Source organism: Malurus melanocephalus, unplaced genomic scaffold (genome assembly GCF_030028575.1).
Source record: "Malurus melanocephalus ecotype Western Australia unplaced genomic scaffold, MMel_1.1 scaffold_277, whole genome shotgun sequence".
Taxonomy (NCBI): Eukaryota; Metazoa; Chordata; class Aves; order Passeriformes; family Maluridae; genus Malurus; species Malurus melanocephalus.
Window position 1 is genome coordinate 493,798 of NW_026623509.1, and position 19,957 is coordinate 513,754.

A 19,957-nucleotide genomic window follows, 5' to 3' on the forward strand; every position below is an offset into this window, starting at 1 on the left:
AACCTTGGGATGCTCACAGTCAGCAAACACCTGTTTGTGCAGCTGTTGCTGAGCCTTTGGGAGATGGGACTTCTTTTGTGCTGTTTCCTTACCTGAGTCACAATGCAGATCTGACGCCTAAGCTCAGATTGGATCTCAACAGGCAAACTTTCAGGGATCTCAACAGGCAAACTTTCAGCTGCAAATATGGTTCCTAGTGACTTTTTTCAGGTGTTCAATTATCTTTTAAGGTGAGGCAGAAGGTATATTTTGTTTGGAGTGCTAAGACTGTCTTTGARAGGCTTAGCCATTCTTCTTGAAAGGAAGACTGTAATCATCAGTTACCTTGCTTGGTGTTTTGCTGCAAAGAGAAGGTTGGATCAAACTTCTGTGAAAACTGAAATTAATTGAGGTGCCTTCTGAAATAAAGGCAAGTGGTTCTTTGGTCTCCACTGCAGTTTCAGTTTGTACTGTGGCAGGGACTAARGTTTTGTATTTGCTTTTACAGCACATAGGTGTAAAGAAATGTCTGTATTAAATATCATTGTATTGATTATGTGCACAGAGATTACTTTGGGGTTTCATAAAGAGGAGGAGAACAGAGCAAGAAAATCAGTGCTGCCAGACGAAAAAAAAAAAAAAAGGAACTAATTCAACTAAAACTGCAAGGGGGGAAGCCAGTTAGACAGAATGTGAATTTACATGGTTGAATTTGGCAAAAATTCTAATGTTAATACTGTTCCTGCTGTGAGAAGTTACAGAAGGGTCTTTTTCTATTATTTTGTAATAATTTGAATTCAGTTGCACATTTTGCCTGAATATCTATGCCTCCCTACACCTCTAGCTCATGGCACAATATTGATAACTCTTTACAGGATGTTTATTTAGTATTGGCTCAGAAGGAAGACTGCCATTCTGCCATTTAATGAGTTAGCTGCAGTACCCTTTTCTTTAACACTGGGGTAAATTTGCAGCAAGGAGGTTAAAACAGATAATTTTTTTAAATCTTAGACAACTTTACAGACTGTGATGGAACACCCGYGGGGTGCACATTTTTATTCTTCTGACACTCTTGGAGAAAAGAAGCAAAGAGAACACAAAAAAAAGATGAATTAAATTTGAAATAAAGACCCACCAGTTCCAGAAGCACACTCCCCACACCACAAATTTAAAAGATAATTTTTTTYAAAAAAAGGAGAAACAGAGCTTGATACAGAAAGCTACGGAATTATCCTCCTGAATAGCTCATCAATAATGTTAAGTAAATTAATGATGAATGGGTAAAGAATACAGGACCCAAGAGAATGGTGGAGATCAGAAAGCAGTGTTTCTGACCAAAATTCATTGGGCTGTGTGTAGTAACGACCAAAAAAAACCGTCTGTAATTGCACATGCTAAAATAGGAGAAACACAAGAATACTGCATAGTATGGCAGGATGCAGATTAAGGAGACTCTAGATATGGTCCAGTTTCTGAGTTTCCAGTTTTTGTATATTATGGATGAGGTTAGAGTAACAGAAAATCAGAGGTGGTAGAAGAGCACATAGTTCTAGAAGACCTGTGTAATCTCTTTTCCAGAATGTTGAAAGAAGGGTTTTATCTGATTGACAAAACAATAGGGAGTCTTCCTCTCATATCTGGCATTTGGAGACTATAGTCTCTGACTGAAGAAAAGCAAAMTTGTTGAGTAACAGAGCTTGGGGGAAAGGAGAACTAAAAAGAGGTGACTTGAGCAATGTGGATTTCCAGACCTCACCAGTGTGCAAAGTCTTGAAAACAGTTCTTGCAGAAAGACTACTTTAAAGCACATACATGCCTGTTTGTGGCCATATCAGATTGGCACTACAACTGATGGGCTGTATAAAAGAGCAGCAGTTTTGTTCTGARCTGCTGAGTGCACGCTTTAATCTCATTCCTATTATTCCAGTCCACAAAGTTATCATAGACAGAGGACTGAACAATCCCCTCTCCTCTTCACCATTGATGAAATGTGCAATTTTGCACGCCTGTTCATCGAGGTCACCAACAAAAGTATTCAAGCTGGGAGAACACAAAGTGGCATAAACTGAAGGATCAACTAAGCAGTAGTAGAAAGGCTTTTTTTTTGTTTGTTTGTTTTTGTTTGTTTGTTTGTTTCTGCTGTTATTAAAATAATAGTGGGGATGTACTACATAGGTGCAAGTGAAACAGAGAGCTTTAGAAAGCTCGTTAATGAAGAGATTTTGGTGATTCAYGCTAACTCTGGTGAATAGAAGATCTGGTTAAACAGAAAGACCTCACAATGCTATTTTGAAAGGTACTTCTCTCTTTCTGCTGTATCCCAGGGACACAAAATTGCATGTTCTCTTAGTTCTGAAGAGTGTTCAGGTCTCTCTGTATAATAACCTTCTGGACAGCAGTGAGGTTAAATCATGCATCCAGCAGTTCAGAACAAAACCTTCACTATTTTGCACAGTCCATCATTTTCACTGCCCGTGTGATGGCATTGTAAAAATCTTTGTAGGACAGTGCCAGGCACTGGGAACAGCTCAGCCGGTGGATTCTGTACATTTACATTTATGTAATGTAAATTTATAAGCACTTTAACAAGAATAAGTACTTTAGCAAGAAGAGGTGTACAAAGGGGAGGGCAAGATGGAGAAATAATTTTAAAAATAAGAAAGGAAGTGAAACAAYCCCCACCCCACAATAAACCAACATTTCATGACAGGGAACTTTCAATATGGTTTAACTTGGCAAAATAAAGGCTGAAAATAAACGTGATTTAATAAACGCAGGTGGGGATTTAAACATTTCTTTTTCCTTCTTGGTCTATAAAACGAAGTGGTGGGACTAGTGAATGGCCATGCACGAATTCAGAGTGGACGCTGCCAAGACTTCAGGGAAGAAATGGTGATCTGTAACATCTTTCCTTGYACGGCCGCGGCAGGGAGCCTGACCCTGTGGCCATGGAAATCTCCGTGCTCATGGAAGGGGCAGACCTGAGCCGTGAGACCCCGCTCAGAGGGCTGCAGGATGGCAGGAGAGCGCCTCGCCCGAGACACCCCACACCTCCCCTGCGCCCCTTTCCCTGCCGGGCACCGCGTTCCGGCTCAGCCTGAGGGCGTCACTTCCCGGGGCGGAGCGGGGCGGCTCCGGTAGGTGCCGGGAATGGCGGGGAGCGGCYGGGAATGGCGGGGAGAGGTGGCTTTTCCCGTGCCCTCATCCCCTCTCGGCGGCCGCCCCGCTCTGAGGCGGCGGAGCGGGAGCGGGGCTGGGGCCGCCCGGGCGCCTCGGGGAGGCTGCGGCTCCTTCAGTTTATTGCTRAGTGTTGAGTCTGAACTCTGCTCCWCCTCCCCTTCTTAAACAAATTTTTTTTCTGTAAATAAGTGTAAAAACCTCTTAATCCCGAATAAGTGTTCAGAATAGCCCCGCAGCCGTCAAACTAGAATATACTGTCATTTCCGTAAGCATAGGGATTGATTGTGCCTAGATTTGCAGTGTGCTGCGTGTGCTCGCAGAAGCTTACTTAAAAGTACTTTCATCTGCTTATTTGTCAAAATGACATTTTTATTTATGTAGTATAATAATAAAGAAATGCTCTGCTATCGATTCTATAGCTTGTTTTTAGTGTGTCTGTTTAACAGGGAAAGGGAACTACCATTTTTTTTTATTCAAGGCAGCAGGTGTAGATGAAAGCTGATGATCACCAGTGTGCATAAATTTCACTTGAGGCCTCACAAGTGCTTTGCAGAAAGTAAAAATGTTTTTCCTTCTTTTTAGGGTGTCTGCAARCAAGTGAACTGACAACTCTGGTACTTCTTAATTCCAAACAAGATGAAGATSCCCTCTTTGCTGCTGAGGTTCCCTCGTTGTTATTTTTCCAGAAGAACTTACTTCACRAACTTTCACTTTGCTTCCAGAGCAGATTTCCTGGGCGTTGAATCTCTTGGGCCAGCGCACCGCTGTCATACAAAATGGATTTGTTCATCAAATGGTTTGAGGAGAGAGCTGTGCCAGCAAACAGCCCCTGACCAGCAAGCAGAGGAACTTTCTGACAGAGAGCACAGACTCATAGACAGACTTTACAATGGACTAATCCAGGGTCATAGAGCCTGCTTAGCTGAAGCCATTACCCTTATAGAATCAACTCAGAGTCGGAAGAAGAAAGTAGCCCAGGTGCTCCTTCAGAAGGTATTATCCTACCACAGGGAACAAGAAAAGTTAAATCAAGGAAAGCCACTTGCCTTTAGAGTGGGTTAGTCCTTTTATGTCTTGTTTAGTAGTTGCTTACATATAATTGCAGTCTTCACCTTTTATTATCGCTGTTGTTTGTGATCTGTCTTGGATTGCTGTTTTTTTTGTGGTTATAACCAATCTAGATTACCACTGTTGTCCAGTGGAATTATGGCTCAAGATGAAAAACGCTTTTGAAAATACTTTAGAACTATTGTTGCATTTTGGGGTTGTGTTATTTGGGGTGCTTTTTGTAAAYGTTATAAGCTGAAACATTAGGTAGTTTGCAGATTGATGCAGATGTTATCTACACTTAGACAGGGAAAGATGTAGTCAAGCAGACGTGGTCTTTTCCCGAAGGTGTTTTCTTGAATACTTCCTGAATCTGCTTTTTAGTCTGTTGAAGGAAAATCACCTGGTTTTTTCCCGGTTTCTGGCCTTTCTTTAAAGCAGCCCACTTTTCAGCTGAAGGGGACTTGAACCTGCTTCTCTTGTAAGCTCTAAAATACTTTTTCTTTACAAAGAGATGGACTACTARTGTGTCATGCCCAGCTGTCATCTCTCATGTCTGTATAAAGGTAGTTAAAAAAACAGCTGGGGCATGGGAATGATGCTAATCTGAGTTTGTTTGACTTGCAAATAAATGGCCTCATTTCTTGGAAAGAACAGCTCTTCAAGGTAAGGCCTTGTTTTTGCTTTTGGAGTGTTTTTTACAGTGAATCTGAAAAAACCAATTCTAGTATATAACATTTTGAAAGTTCTGAAGTGTAATTCATACACTGTAAGTAATTTTTTTTGGAGAGGAGGAAATAGATGTGGATAAACCCAATATTATGTTGGTGTGGGTAGAATGAGAGTGGTGAAGTGAGTGCTGCTGTGTTGGCTGAGCCAAAGTACTGCTTTGTAGTTTTGGTGTAGCTTTTGTTTGCCTTCGTTGTGATACATTAAAGTATGAATTGTTACCAACTTATTGTTGATGGTCTTTGTGAGGTATATTATTTATTCGACTAACAAAATGTTTTTTTCTTCCTAATATGATTATCTAGGGTTGTCTGGTCCTCCTGGTGCTGGAAAATCRACCTTCATAGAATGCTTTGGGAAGATGCTTACAGAAAGAAAACACAAAGTSTCTGTGTTGGCTGTAGACCCTTCCTCTAGTACAAGTGGTGGTGAGTGTGAATTAAAGTTTGAGTYAGGTTTCTAATACCTTGTCAACTACAGAAGTATCTCGTTGGGCCAAGYGGAACAAAATCTGGGGCCTATAACAATGAAATATAAAAAAAAACCAAATCAAGTTTTCATTTATTTCCTGTGTGATTAAAATAGGGAAAGAGGTATAAATGTTGTAATTCTTTCAGATTTCCTCTTTTCCAGTGTGCAAATGTTGCCTTACATTTTTTTTTTCCTAAATTTGAATTTCTTCAGAGTTGTGCAGGATTACTGATTACAGTAATCTGTAACTCTCCAATAAAAAACTGTGGGGAAATTATAGGCTGACCATGCCTGATTTGTGGTGTGTCTGATACAATTAACACAATCATGATTTTGATCTTTTCATAATGCGCAGCTGCCAGGCAGCATCATTAATTTTTCCAGTTTCTGTGCTGTTAGAAATATGTAACTATTTATGAAGAAAATAACTACACCATTGCAATGATGTGGAGCTAAGACAGACTGTGTTGAATGCATGCCTTCAGGATGCAACAACAGAATAGCAAAATGTGACAAGACTGCACCAGTTGGAAGAATTGAGCATCTCTCATCTTTTGGARTGCATTGTGTGTGTAGATCTCGCTGAATCTGATTTACGGTTTGTTTGAATAGAAGGAAAGCAGAGACACATATCAACTCTCTTAAATCGAAAAATACACCATCAAGGCGTATCAGAATGATAATGCAGAGATTTTTCCCTTTGGACAGGAGCAGACAGGATTTAGCTGTGTGGCCTAATGTGTACAGACCTCAAAAACCTGTTCAGGAGTTGCTGAATTCATTCTGACCTAGCACAAATTTGTCATGTTTGGTAGCACTAAGGTCTGCTTATCAAGCCTTTCCAGCTTCTGACAGGTGGAATAACCAGGCAGTAGCGTCCTACTCTGCAGCAAAGTCTGGATCAACTATGACTGGGATATTCTGATTTGACTGATTGTGCCCAAGACATCTGTTTTTGATCACTCATTTATTAGTGAGGGATGGGGAGAAGGGGAAGTTTGGCTGTGTTGCACTTTTGAAATAATTTAACATTRAACATTTAAGGTTCTCTTCTGGGTGATAAAACACGGATGACTGAGTTGTCAAGAGACATGAATGCATACATCAGGCCATCTCCAACCAGTGGGACACTGGGAGGTGTCACAAGGACCACAAATGAGGCCATTCTGCTGTGTGAAGGAGGAGGCTACGATGTTGTTCTTGTGGAAACAGTAGGTATGTGCTTAGGGTTTTCTTYTAATTGTCCTGGTGTGGTATGAAAGTAAGGTGTGCTAATAATTGCACACTTTCTTCCTTTATTTTGCCTATGTTTTTGTACATGGTCACTGGTTGAATATGAATGCTTGTTTTTGCTAGTCCTGTATGTCTTTTACAAAACTATTGCACTTCTGTTGTCTTTGTTTTATTAGTGGGATTTGTTCATGGGACACTATTGGGATCGGTCATAATTACTGTCATTAATGTGACTGAAACTTTGTAGTAAATGGTAAACTCTGAATTTAATTTTTTAGGTGTTGGACAGTCAGAATTTGCTGTGGCTGATATGGTTGATATGTTTATATTACTGCTACCACCTGCAGGTGGAGATGAATTACAGGTATTTTTCTGTTTCTCTTGCTGATTACTATCTGGGGACTAGAAAGAGGAACTTAAATTCAGTATATAGGATCTGAGCAGAAAGTCCATATCAAAATGTTTTGTCTGTTATACTGCTGTTAACTAAGTCCGTTCAATGTAATTAATTTATTATTGCAGAGTAAACTGCCCTGATTCAGAAGATTACTAGGATGTAAACTTTTAATACTCTGTGGCTTAACTTTGACATGTTTACTAGTTATAGATATTTTTGTGGAGAAAACKAGAAACTAAGGAAGCATTTTGATCTGCTTTCTGTGATGAATCAGCATGTCACAGCTCTTCTGGGTGCTCCTGATTTCTCTTCCTGTTGCATTTAGGGCATCAAACGGGGCATCATTGAGATGGCAGATCTYGTTGCCATCAATAAGGCTGATGGTGATTTAGTTGTGCCTGCCAGGAGAATCCAGGCTGAGTACATCAGTGCTATGAAGCTGCTTCGCAAGCGCTCGAAGGTTTGGAGGCCAAAGGTTTGTGCACTTCAATGWGTTTTGTGGGGCTCTTTGGGTCTGGCCTAGGTTTTGGTGGTGTGTTTGGGGTTTTTTTGTATTTTTTACCCTCAGAAAAAGTGCTGGATGAGTTAGGATTGATACCATCTGATCTAGCTGTCCTAGTCTCCCTGGGCCCTTTTATAAAAATTGCATTTGGTTCTTTAGTCTCACTCTGTGCTTGAGATGTGATTGCTGCTGTTTATGCTTCACCTCTGATCTTAAGGTGTGCCCCATGAAACACTGTCCTSCTCCCCAGGACTTCTGCCCTGAGCTACAGTCTCACCACTGGTAGACCTTTTACTGTCCACAGGAATGGTAAAAACTTCACTTGCTTTTGCCTAACTTAAAATGTCCCTTAACCTACTTCTCTCCCTCTTATGACTCAGAAGCCTGTGATTATTTTTGTTGTTTCACTAGTTMATGTGTTTTCTTTATTGGTTTAATTTTTTTTCATTTATCACATAATGAAGATGTCTAAATAATTGGAATTCTCATCCTGTGGGTCTTCAGMTGTATTTTATCTACTGAAGGGTTATGTGGATTTTTAAGGAAAAGATTCAGTACTAATTTTTAATACGTGTATGTAGAATAAGCACATGCATGCACACTCACTTCCTTTATTTATACAAATCTGTCTGTGATGGAGGTTTGCTCTATCCTGGTATTGAAATTGACCCATTAAGTTGAGTTTAAATCAGCTGGGTTGCCTGAGGCTTAACCTTTCTTCTGTAGGTGTTGGAAGAGAGAGAAGCATTTTACAGACAGACTGTTCAGTTTGAAGGACTGTGCTGGATGTCTGAAGTATTGTTAGCAAAATKAATTCCTAATCTGGAAAGCAAAGGCGAAAAAATAGTCAAAATACCTAATTTCTGGCWTATTTTAAGTGCAAAAGAATAGCTACTGCAGTATGCACTTAACTCTACATTTAAATAAAAGAACAGTCCTTTTAGCTAAAGGACTTGTTAAAAATTATTATAAAAACAGCTGGACAAGGCTTATTTAGGCCAAGTACTGTGGATCTCAAGGTCTGTAGAATCCAAATTTTTTTGAGGGGAGACGGGGGTGGGAAGAAGAGGCACAGAAATGCTTAGAGCCTCATGAAGGAGCCTTCCCTCACACATTTCTTAATTTCTATGCAATCTACCTGATCCAGTAATTGAGGCCTCAAGGCCAGTAGCTAAATTGGCTTTTAAAAATTCCTCTGAATCCAACAGGTAATGCGCATCTCTGCCAAAACTGGAGAAGGGATCTCAGATATGTGGGATAAAATGACCGAGTTCCGTGACCTCATGCTCACAAGTGGCGAGCTGATTGCCAAACGGAGGAAACAGCAGAAAGTGTGGATGTGGAACCTCATCCAAGAAAACATGTTGGAGCATTTCCGGAGTCACTTGGCTGTCAAGGATAAGATCCCACTTYTGGAAGAAAAAGTTCTTAGTGGAGTCCTGTCTCCTGGACTGGCAGCCGACCTGCTACTGAAAGCATTCAAAGATGGTCTCTAAGCATTGTTTTCTACTCTGTTCTTGATAAGTGCTTTATGTTAAAATGAACATTAAATACACTTTTTCTATGTGTGGATTCAAATGTTTTACTACAGCAGACATTACTAGAATACCTATCCAGTACTCTGCAAAAGAATTCTGTATATGCAGTGATTATCTCAAATCCAAACACTCATTCAGAGATCACTACACACTATACTGGAAGAAGGTACATTTCCAGATCTTGTATTTGTCCATGTCATAGATCCGTTGATATAAACTGTATGGCCGTGTGAAAATGTGACTGGTTTTGGGAGGGCAGAGAGTAAAGTTTGTGGTGGTGCAGGGTTTGGCTATGGGGTCATCTCAGAGCAGTTGACACTGCAGCTTTCCATTCTAATATAGCATCAGCTGTTGCCAGAACAGATTGCATTTTCTTTCCTCACCTTGAGTGACAGCAAGAACATTGGACTGCCTGACAGCATCTGACCACAGTCTTAGTTTTAAATAAATTGTATATATATAAATAGAACATAGTGGTGTTTGGTCCCTCTTTGGAAGCTGTAGTTAGTTATTATACACTGTGCAGTRGGAGAAGGGAATTTTAACTATCCCAGTTTCAAAATAGATGTTTTAATAAAAGGCAAAATTTATTTAATATTTTTTTAAATGCAGACATCAGATGGAACAAATGTTACCCATGMTGTTTTAATAGAAAATGCCTTTATAATACAGTAATTTATCTCTAAAAGGGTTTTGTGGTTTTCTGTGTGACTTATGTTTTTTGGATTCAAACAGAACAGCCAGTTGTGTTTGGTATTTTGTCTCTTTCTCTTGCAGAAGACATGACTGCTTCCAACCAAAAGCACTTTTATTTTTTATTTTCCCTTCAACAAAATCTGGAGGAAACATTTTCCTGAGCCGTGATCTAGAAAGCCGAGCTCATCTGGTACCTCTAAATGTGAAGGATAAAGTGGAAAAGTGCTGATTTTTTGAGACCTCATCATAAAACCAGTAAAATAGGAGAATTTGTGATTAGATTAATTAATTTTTAATAAATATATTGGAAATTATTATCTTCACAGTTTTGATTCTCTGGACATGTGTATAAAAGGTATGGTGACTTTACCTCAGTTTCACCTGTGTGGCTTCTGGCAACCCAATTCCAGTATAGTAGTGAATTGGGTTACTTAAATCCTTTTTTATCTTCATAGTGTTTGTTTTTCTTCATTTGCCATCCCCCCCCCAGTATGTTTTTTATCATGTTCTCAACTTTTTCCTGCTAAGCACTGTTTGCAGAGAAATAAGAAAGGGCATTGTGTTTTAGGGGTCATACAGTGGAGGCATTTATTTGATAAGAAATTTTGTGATGGTGTAGCTGGTATTAGTGGTTTTCACCACAACAAATTGTCAGAACTTCCAAGGTCTGACTGCTTATTCCTGTTTCTTAATCAGTGCTTTGGGATTGCTTCAATCAGTTACAAAGAAGCAGCAGAAGCAATGTATGTTGAGGCAGAAGCGCAGTGACTTTGTTATAACCGTGCTGAATTGTGAGAGAAATCTAGTGCTTACAGTTTCTTTTTTATTTAAACAGCCTCTATTGAAGATGACAGAGACTGCCCCAAACCAAAAGCAATGTCTTGTGTCCTTTGTGTCCTTTCAGCTTTAAATATTGACTATCTTATGGTACTGTGTAGAAGAAATGACAGTCAGGTGGAAAGTGAATTAATGAGAGCAGCAGCATTTTRACTGGTGAGTTCTCAACTTTTTGTTAGTCCATTTGTTTCAGGTGGCAGTTTTTGAGGTGACCTCATTTGTGTTTATCTGTTAGATCAAGCCCTTATTATGGCTGTTACTTCTTCTGTCAGGGACTGCTGTTTTCCTTGTCTGTTAGACATGAGCTGCCAAGCAAATAAAATAGAACCTGCAGCTTTGTTTAAACTTTGCAAGCAGAATATGTTTTACAACTTGTTCAGTATTTGTTTTCTGGATGCAAATCTGCTGATCTATTCAAGCCATGGGCTATCATTATTTTCTCATTTTGTTGCTTCTTTTAAAGTATTGTTAATTTGCTAATGAACTCCTAGCAGAAGTGCAATGGCCTAAGCTAGTTCTTCGAACTGCATTTTCATCTTAAAGCAGAGCCATAAATGAAAACCAGGTTTGTCTTCTTCATGTGTTCAGTTGTGCCTCATGCTTAAGCAGAAATACCCTTGTTGAAAAGGGTCTTTGAAAATGAAATGGTAAATGAGGGTCCCTGCTTTTTTTTTCAGTGATACCCCTACCAAACTGAAAAGCTATAGTGTGCAAACTGTGAACTGAGCCTTCCATGTGAGGATTGAATAGTTTGTTTTATAGCCTGTAAAATGTTGCTGTGATGTGTTTTGGAGCCAACTGCTGTTCAATCAGTTGTGCAGTTTTGTTTGTGTTCTCATGGGCTGGATAAATGCATTGTCTTCAGAAGGACTGCAGAGCTTCAGCTGGTAGGCTACATCTCAGTAAACAATCCAGTATGTCCCAAGATAGGGAAGAACATTTCCAGCTCATCATTTCTAGCTCTGTGGGATTAAGTTGGCTAAAATGCATTAAAATATTGTTATTCAAGTAAACAGCTTCTGAAAAAAAGATAGTAAACAAATCTGTTGAGTAGGATGTTGACATATTCTTAGTTTCTAGAGTTGTCAAGCTGCTCTCATGTTTAACACTTAAACCCACAGCTATTGCAGAATACTATAGGAAAATAATGTTACTTCACGAGAAGMCAACAGCAAGATGAAATTTGTAGCTGGAGGTATGATAAACTGTTAGACAAATGAGTGTGGGAGGTAAGGAATAAACTCTTCAAATACACAAACTTGTTTCCTGTGAAGTTTTGCAGTCGTCTGTAAGTGTGAAACTTCTCCCCAAGTCCCTGTGTAATAGATGTTGCTGGTGTTTCACAGCTGGAAAAAACAAGTGTGATGAGATCAAGTGATTTACCCAGGACTCTGAAACAGGTCAGTRAGTGTAAGGGTTACAGTTCAATAGTCTTTACTCTGAGCCCCACGTATATTTACAGCCATGTTACTTAAGGTTGAAAAAATGCTCTTAACAAGTTCATGCTCTTGGTGTGACTTATTCCTTTCATATCTAATCTCTCTGTTTTCAGTGACAGGACCCAGTGACCCCTTCTTGACTACTGTTCTGTTGTAATGTCGTGCTTTAAGTAATAAAAAACTTTCCTGTGATATCTAATCTGCCCTCGCCTTCTGTGAATGCATTACTTCCTGTTGTGCATTCTTCTTCATCCTTTATCTTCACAAATATGTCTTATTTTTGAAATCTGCARTGTGTTGGCCATTTGAGATTTTGGGAAATGGGAATTGAGTAAAGCTAATGAATACAAAGAAAAATTTTCTTAATGGTATGAWGTCCCCTTCCTAAAGTTTTCTTAATGTGGTAAGATTCAATTACTGACCTGCTCTGTACTGGTGCAAACATACTTATTTTCCCTTTTYTTATTCAGAGTKCTCTGTTCCTCCTGCATAGATRCACAGTGAATARATAACATTATCCATGAGTTAAAATRAGAAAAACATTTTCACMRAACTTAATGCTTCTGTGACTATTCCTGCTGGATTATTCTAAAACATTTATAATTTGATGATTGATTGAACAAAAGTTGATAAAGAACGTATTTAAGGAAAAGTTAGCAYGTTCCCTGAAACTTAAAATTTGGACAATCATCAGTGCACAAACTGACTAGCAGTAGTATTCCTCTTCTGAAAACCAGTCATTTTCCTTATGGTTTATTTAAAMGTTATTTAAAAGTAACCCACCTACCCCATAATGGAACATTATCAACATTTGTAAACTGAGATAAAAATTTCAAAATTAAAAACTTCTAAGCAAKTAGAGTACATACTTAGAATGGAAGGATATACAGGAAGGACAGACRGACTCTGTTCCCTCCTGTCATATACCATAAGGTGTGGTTCAGCTGATGAGCAAGGAAGGAAAAGAGGAGCTGACATTCATGACCGTTTATAGAGAAGGTACATTATAAAGCAGCAAGAAGAATGCCTTTTTTTCTCTATTCTTTCCTCCCAAGGGAGCATAAGAATTTTCTTGGATAATTCACTGCGAAGCCACAGAAACTCATGTGTCCCACAGTGTTTGCTGTGTGAAGCTTACAAAAATGACAAATTCAGCTCCCTTTCCTGACTTTTGGATTTGTATGTCGTGTAGGATTGATCTGACTCTTGTCCTTCATAACCAGGTGTGTTTGCTTGAAATTATGCTCTAAATAGGGAATAGTTAGAAGCTGTTGTAGTTTGAGTAAATGATTGTTTACTTGTAACAAGTTAAAAGCTTCACCTTTCAGAATGCATGATAAGATTCCTGTATTTTTCCTTRAAATACTAAGGCAAAGTAGTATTTSTGTTGCTTATGTCTTCATTTCCTCTTACATCTTTTCCACTGGTAGAGCAGCCTGTAAAAGCTTTAGTTATCCGCCTTTTAACATGACTCAAATATTCATGAAGTTAATCAGGGACTGACAAGACTTTTGCTTTGTTTCTTCAATTGAAAGTGACTRCTACAACCTAAAGATTACAACCTGTGAGAACCCAAAGGCTATTACGACTTCAGAGGCCTGGGCTGACCTGCCCTGTGCAGGCTGCAATGGCTGGGGATGCGGAATGTATGTCTAATGAGAAGATACTGCACAGGCTTGTGTGGCTCGGAGCAGTGCACACACACACACACTGCTAAAGGTTTTCTCCCAGCCCTGGATCTGTGATCCTGTTTGTAGTTCTCTAATTGCAACCAGCAGAAGACAAGAGTGATGTTGGTTTTTATGACTTGTTGCTTAGCAGCGTTGATCAACAAAAGTACAACCTTTTCTTTTCCTGTAACCTCGGTGAACCCGGGCTTGGACGGAGCTCACCAGYGGAGAACAAGGGTTTCTGAAGTCGTGTGAAACTCCTGTGCTGTGCCTTGTTAGCAGTGTCTGAGGGAAAACGTCTCTTCTTGACCTCTTGGTTACCTTTGCCCTTTACTCCTCTTTGTCTCTCTCRTCAAATCTTAGAAAAAGGAAGACGTGGAGGATGGGAAATACAGAGAAGTCAACTATGCTAAGAGGTATCCTGCCTCTTTTCAGGAAAAAGAGCTGAGCTGGTTCCCAGACTGTGATGTCAGACCCTCTTCTCAGGGAAGGAGAAACAAACTTCAGCCATCACAATAAGGTCTTGTTTAAACAAGCCTTCCTAGTATGTTGAAGTAGGCAAATTAATCCATAGAGGAAAGGGAAATTAGGGTGCTAAGAATTTCTTGGTTTACATCTTTTACAAGGGATTTCACAAACTAAATTAGAAGAGACATTGAATGTGTTTGAATATGTTTAAGGATCTGCACTGAATATGTGCCTTTATCTGATCAAATCTGGCAAAGCCTGTAAAATAAGTGCAAGGAATAAGTTGTTCATTTCACCTTAACTTTAAACTGTAAATTGTTAGTTGACTGGACAAAGGCTCTTTAGTGACACCAGAAGCTGCAASAATTAATGTGCCTTACAACATCGGAAGCTTAGATGGAGCTTTCACTGTTGCTCAGATGCTGGTCTTTTACTCCTATATCTGAGTGAAAAAACAGCTGAGTATTTGTATACTTTTTCTGCCAGAAAGTTATCCTGAGCCACCTGTACATTTGTGAACATTAGGTGGTAAATGATGCCTTGTCAGTGTGCTGCTTTTCTCCTTTCTCCCCTCTCACCTCCTCTACTGACTTCTCCCCTCTGTTAATTGGTAGCTTTTCAGAGCATTACAGGTCAATGTATTAAAAGGTCAGCATGTGTTTCACAAGCCTGTCGTGCTCTGGTRTCCCTCCTCTTTTGAAGTTTAAGGAGCAACTCTGTTGTTCAGCTATCCCAATCTTGTAAAATGCATGGAGAGGACTAATATTGCTGTAATTGCATAATCAAGATCAGATAAATCAGATATTCATTCCAGAACAAGCAGCTGCACAAGAAACTTCTGCAGGCATTCACTTCTGCCCTACGTGCCATGTCAAAAGTATGACAAGTGTGTGGTATCTGGCACAGCTCAACCAAATAAAATAATCAGCAAATGGGAATGTGAATCATGTTGCAAATATTGTTGKTTTTTTTATATTGCATGAATCTTAACAAAATGATATACCTGGAAATTGACGGCTGTCTGAGACTGAGGGGAATGACTTCTCATGCTCTTGCTTGCTAAACAGAGTAAATTGTGTTCACCCAAACAGRATTTCTTTATTTTGAGCTGTGTGTATGATTTGTCTGTCTTCACTGCACAACAGCTGCTAGTATTTGATATCTGCATGACTCAAAGCAAGTGGCTGAAGCCATGTTCTTAACTTCTGATTTACAGGAGAAGTAGGGAACTCTGGTCAAGATCAATAAGCTTTTAAATACAGTTTCAGTAAAAGTAAAAAAATATTTTGTTGTTTATGAGTGCTACAAGGCAGCRCTTATAACCAGACTGGTTCTTTGTGTGCAGTGGCAATAAAAACTGATTAGATTTGAAAATTAATGTTTTAGACTTCAAATATTGTTATCCTTCACTTTTCACTCTGCATTAGAATGTGGCATTCTTATAAACAAGAAAGTCTTTTATGTGGGATTCTTTAGTACTGTCATTTCCACACCTGCAACAGTGGAGYAGACCACAGCCACTGTCAGCACCAGTGCCACTAAAAGCCACTAACTCCTTTATTTCTGTACTGATATTAAACAGTTAATTTTGAACAATGATGTGTTGGAAGTCCCAGTTTCATGTCTTGCATGGTGCATGTGGCTTTCAGTTTAGCTGGAGATGCTGCTCCAGACACTCATTCTCACCACACACAGTTCCTCCATATTAGAAATGTTGCTGATTCTCCAAACCCTGAGGTCAGGAGAGGTCAGCACTGGAGCATATGCCTACACATGATGGAATAAAGTCCTAGAATATAGGCTGCCTGAGGTTTTTCCTGCTAGATGGGACAGTTTTCCATTTTTGGGGTGGTAGACTTCATATGCAATGAGACAGGAGATTTCAGAAGGAAACTGGGATAATTAAAATAATCTTATTTGGCTCTTTGCCAATTCTTTCATCTCAGAAAACATTGCTGTGGAGACAGACACAGAGCGTGTAAATTAGTCTAGTCTGAATTTCTCTCATCTAAATTTTTGAACATTGAACCTTAGTGAACATCTAACATGCAAGTACATTTCTGTGGAACAGTTTGAATACTTTTGGTTTAAAATATTTTTTTTTCTTTATTGCTTGTTCCTTGAGATTAAGACTGGGCTAAGTGGATCCTCAGGTTAGTATGGTATTTCCTCATGTAGGTTGCATCACAAAACCACTCCAGAAGAAGATATTTCCATGAGCAAGACTTGTGTGAAAAAAATTTTGTCTGGAAAAGCTGAAATAGAGATTTAAATATTGCACAAGATGTATAGAATTAAAGCTCCTCTTGTTTTTCAGTTTCTAAATCTAGAAGCCATAACATTTTCTCCTCCTGTGCTTAATCTACAGTGATAAACCACCTTGTCTGCATGCTAAGGGATTGCCAYAGAGAGAAACAAATTGCTGCCGATGACAGAGGTAAATCTTATTATTCTGAAAATTATTCCTCCRGCAGCTCCTTGGTAACTTCGTTTTCCAGATGATTCCTGATGAATCAGTAACAGAGACTCACAGAGGAAAAAGTTGCTCAGAGAGTTTTGCTGTGGTGACCTGGTGTAAGGGCAGTGAGTGTGCCTGTGAGCTGTCAGCTGGCTGGGAGCATCCACAATCCAGTCCATAGGTCTCATTCCATACATCCCTTCAGCAGTACTTATGGAGAGCCCTTAGATGGTGCTGTATGGCAGCWCTCGGCCCTTCGGCAGCTCTGCTGCCTTAAGGATGCCTGTGCCCCACCTCAGGGCTAAAATTTGGCCATAGTTCRGTCTAAAAAATGTGAAAAAGCAGTCTCTGGGCACTGTTAATCAGGATGAGTAAATGAAATCTGTCAGTAGAGGCATATTAAATATTAAATTCAAACATGGATTTCAATAGCTGCTGTAATTTAATTCTTATAAACTTGAATCATGTCAAGCTTAAATATCCATGCCAAATGTATTGCTCTCTGTCTGTAAAACAAAGTGCTTTTAAATAATAGTTAAGGAGTTTTTGAGGGCATTTGAGGATCATCCTGATGGAAGAATAGTGCTCACCCTGAGTACTTTCTCACATAAATATAGGTGTGGTGGTGTGGCTTTCAGGTTAAATCTTCTGTGCTGTGAAACACACCTCATTTCTGAAGAATTAGGGATGCAGATGTAGGAATTTGAGTTGTGCTGTCAATTACAATTTAATTGAAATGGAATTTCCTCTAGGAGGATGGGTTTCAAGCCACAAAGTAAATTTTATTTGGAAACTGTTGGGTAAATTATTAAAAAGAGTTATTAGAGAACYCTCAAATATTGATGGTATCTTTTCTTTTGTAACAACACAGGAGAGAAGTGAGCAGTTGAAAGCAAATTGATCTCTGCCCTTTGGAAAAGAGTTATGTGATTGTTTTTTTTCTAAGTTGGGAATGTAGCCTTCCTGTAGTTTTACTGTGTGCTTMGTATGTTCCTGTAATTTGTGTTTTCCACCTGTTCCTGCAACTTGAGGGGGTTAAGCCTGGGAATATTCTGCCAAAGCAAATGAAATAGTTCATGTTTTCAGAATGACTTCATTTAGTCRTGACTTTTATTTATTTAGAGAGAGAGAGAGCTCATGTTGTTACAGTCTCTGCTCTCTCTGCTCTATTTTTTTAATCTCTGAAACTTCCTATAACCCAACTTTTTTTTTTTGACATTTGAAATGTCCCAGGTTGCATAAACTCAGTATCCACYGTGCRTTCCTCTCGTCCCAGTAATTCTCAYCCTGTGCTCCCTGCACRCTGTTATTTTAGGTGTATCCTTTACCATTRTGTGGGTTGTTAACATTACCCTGAATTCTGCTGCCATGTAGGTGGGACCAGGTTCTGAGATTTTCTTTCTTGCGAGCWGAGAAAGAAACTCTAGCTTGAGAATACTGACAAGTTAAATATTACTGGGTGGTGATTTGTAGCCTAAAGCTGGTGGCTATAAATTCTCACCTGTGAAAAGAGTCTTGTAGTTCTGGACAATATGTTCTTCCAGCTGCAGRTGAATTTTTGCTTTGTTAAAATCCTTAAGCAGCTGCAGCAGTGTGTCACACTGATCTGGCATTTTGCATCCTCAAAGCTCTGCTCAAATATTTGGATTTAGTAAGGCACTCCACTGAGCTGAGAGGGAGGCGAGTGTCACTATGACTTCACAGAAAAAGAAACAGCACCGGGGAGGTTAAAGCAACTTTCCCTCACTATGCAGCAAGTCAATGGTGGAGCTGGAATTACAGCTCAGGAGGTTCCTGGCTTGTGCTACACCACACTGTGGAGAAAGGTCATTTCCCAAAATAGAGCAGAAGGTTTGTTATTGATAATAGGGCAACAAAGGGCTCTAGATGTATTAATAGGTCACTGCGTACTGCCCTTAGCAATACATAATTTAGCAACCTTGCAAAATGGGCTACATAATATTTTTCTGCAGCAGTATCACTTTCACACTTGGTTTTGTCTTCTATACTCTGGATAGGTATTTTTGTTGTGGCTTCTCTAACTCAGCTTTATTTGAAGTAAATAGGGACATTTACTAAGTAGGTATGAAAAGCCTCCTCACTAGCAGCCACATTAAACTGCAATATCCAGTTTACCTTTCAGGTCAGCACAGCTCCTCTGCCGCTTGGATGCCACTGAGCAGAGCTCTGTCCGCCTGAGGAAAATGTAGAGGTGACAGAATTTTGGTGGCAATCATACCTGGCAGTGCTGGAGCTGAGCTGCAAGGATGGAAGCCCACAGTGCTGTCAGGTTTGGTRAGGACCCTAYGCCTCCCAGGGAAGAAGGCAAAMCCCATCCCCACCCAGTGGGACAGGGTAGAGGATGCTGATACTTGTGAAGGGGTTTTCATTGAGATTTGGTCCCAGCTGTTTCTCAAGTGACCTTGGGGATGGGGTATTTGGTAGCTATTGTTTGGTCTCGTAGATTTTTATTTTAATCTGCCTTTTATAAAATGCTGCTGATCCCCTTTGAACTTTTTTACTTCAGSAGTGTACTTACTGAAGGATTTAGTTTCTTCGCAAAATGAATTACTTGACCTGCTGGGTTATTCAGCAAATTCAAAAGTAGTAAGTATGAAACAAGTTCATTTTTTCACCAAGCACCYAGATCTATGCATGTGCAATTGAAAGAAGAACAAAATGGTATTTTGTCTTAGCAAATTCTGAAGAATTGCAGTGAATAACAGTGGGAAGAATCACATTCATAAAGCAAATAGGTATTGAATCAATTTATTCAGTCTCATTTTGTTTTGACTTTGAGTGAAGAATCTCCAAACAGGGAACACAAGTGGAAGAAATGTGGAAGCCAAAACGTGTGAGGAAAGTTAAGAATCATAGCATGTACAGTATACAGAGATGGCATGGGTGCTGTCCTTTCATCTTCATTTCTGTGGATATATGTATTTCAATTAACAAAGCAATGTAAGCTTTATATGCTGCATTTGCTTTTTAATGCTTGTTGGCTGAAGTAATTGGATCTATTGTTGTGGGCACTGGGAATGCCAGCTTGGCTCTTACGGTCACTGACTTGTGAACATGACCTTCTGGAGGTCAAAACACTGGAGAGCTTGCTCTGTTTCATTCTCAGAGGTAGCAGTCAGAATAGCTACTGCTTTGAAAAAGCAATGTAAATRTTCCCTGCTTTTATCTAGCTTGTTGTCCATAGTGAATTGTGGTATTTTTTTTCTAGTAGTTTGTTTTTGTTTTACTRATTCATCTCTTTAACTATCCTGCAGTGGATGCGGACTTTTTAAAGTTTGGTTGCCTTTYTTTY

General features: G+C 39.4%; 1 protein-coding gene across 2 annotated transcripts; it reads left to right on the plus strand.

Annotated features, from left to right (window-relative positions):
* Positions 1-3,088: 3,088 nt before the first annotated feature.
* On the plus strand, positions 3,089-9,102 carry MMAA (metabolism of cobalamin associated A). Of its 2 annotated transcripts, XM_057376323.1 has the most exons (7): positions 3,089-3,116; positions 3,742-4,216; positions 5,241-5,363; positions 6,451-6,621; positions 6,918-7,003; positions 7,362-7,511; positions 8,747-9,102. In XM_057376323.1, the coding sequence occupies exons 2-7, from the start codon at positions 3,796-3,798 to the stop codon at positions 9,032-9,034; spliced, it is 1,239 nt and encodes a 412-aa protein (XP_057232306.1). In that variant the 5' UTR covers positions 3,089-3,116; positions 3,742-3,795; the 3' UTR covers positions 9,035-9,102. The 2 variants fall into 2 exon arrangements, with proteins under 2 accessions (XP_057232306.1, XP_057232305.1); XM_057376322.1 differs by lacking the exon at positions 3,089-3,116 and having other exon boundaries at positions 3,646-4,216.
* Positions 9,103-19,957: the final 10,855 nt, after the last annotated feature.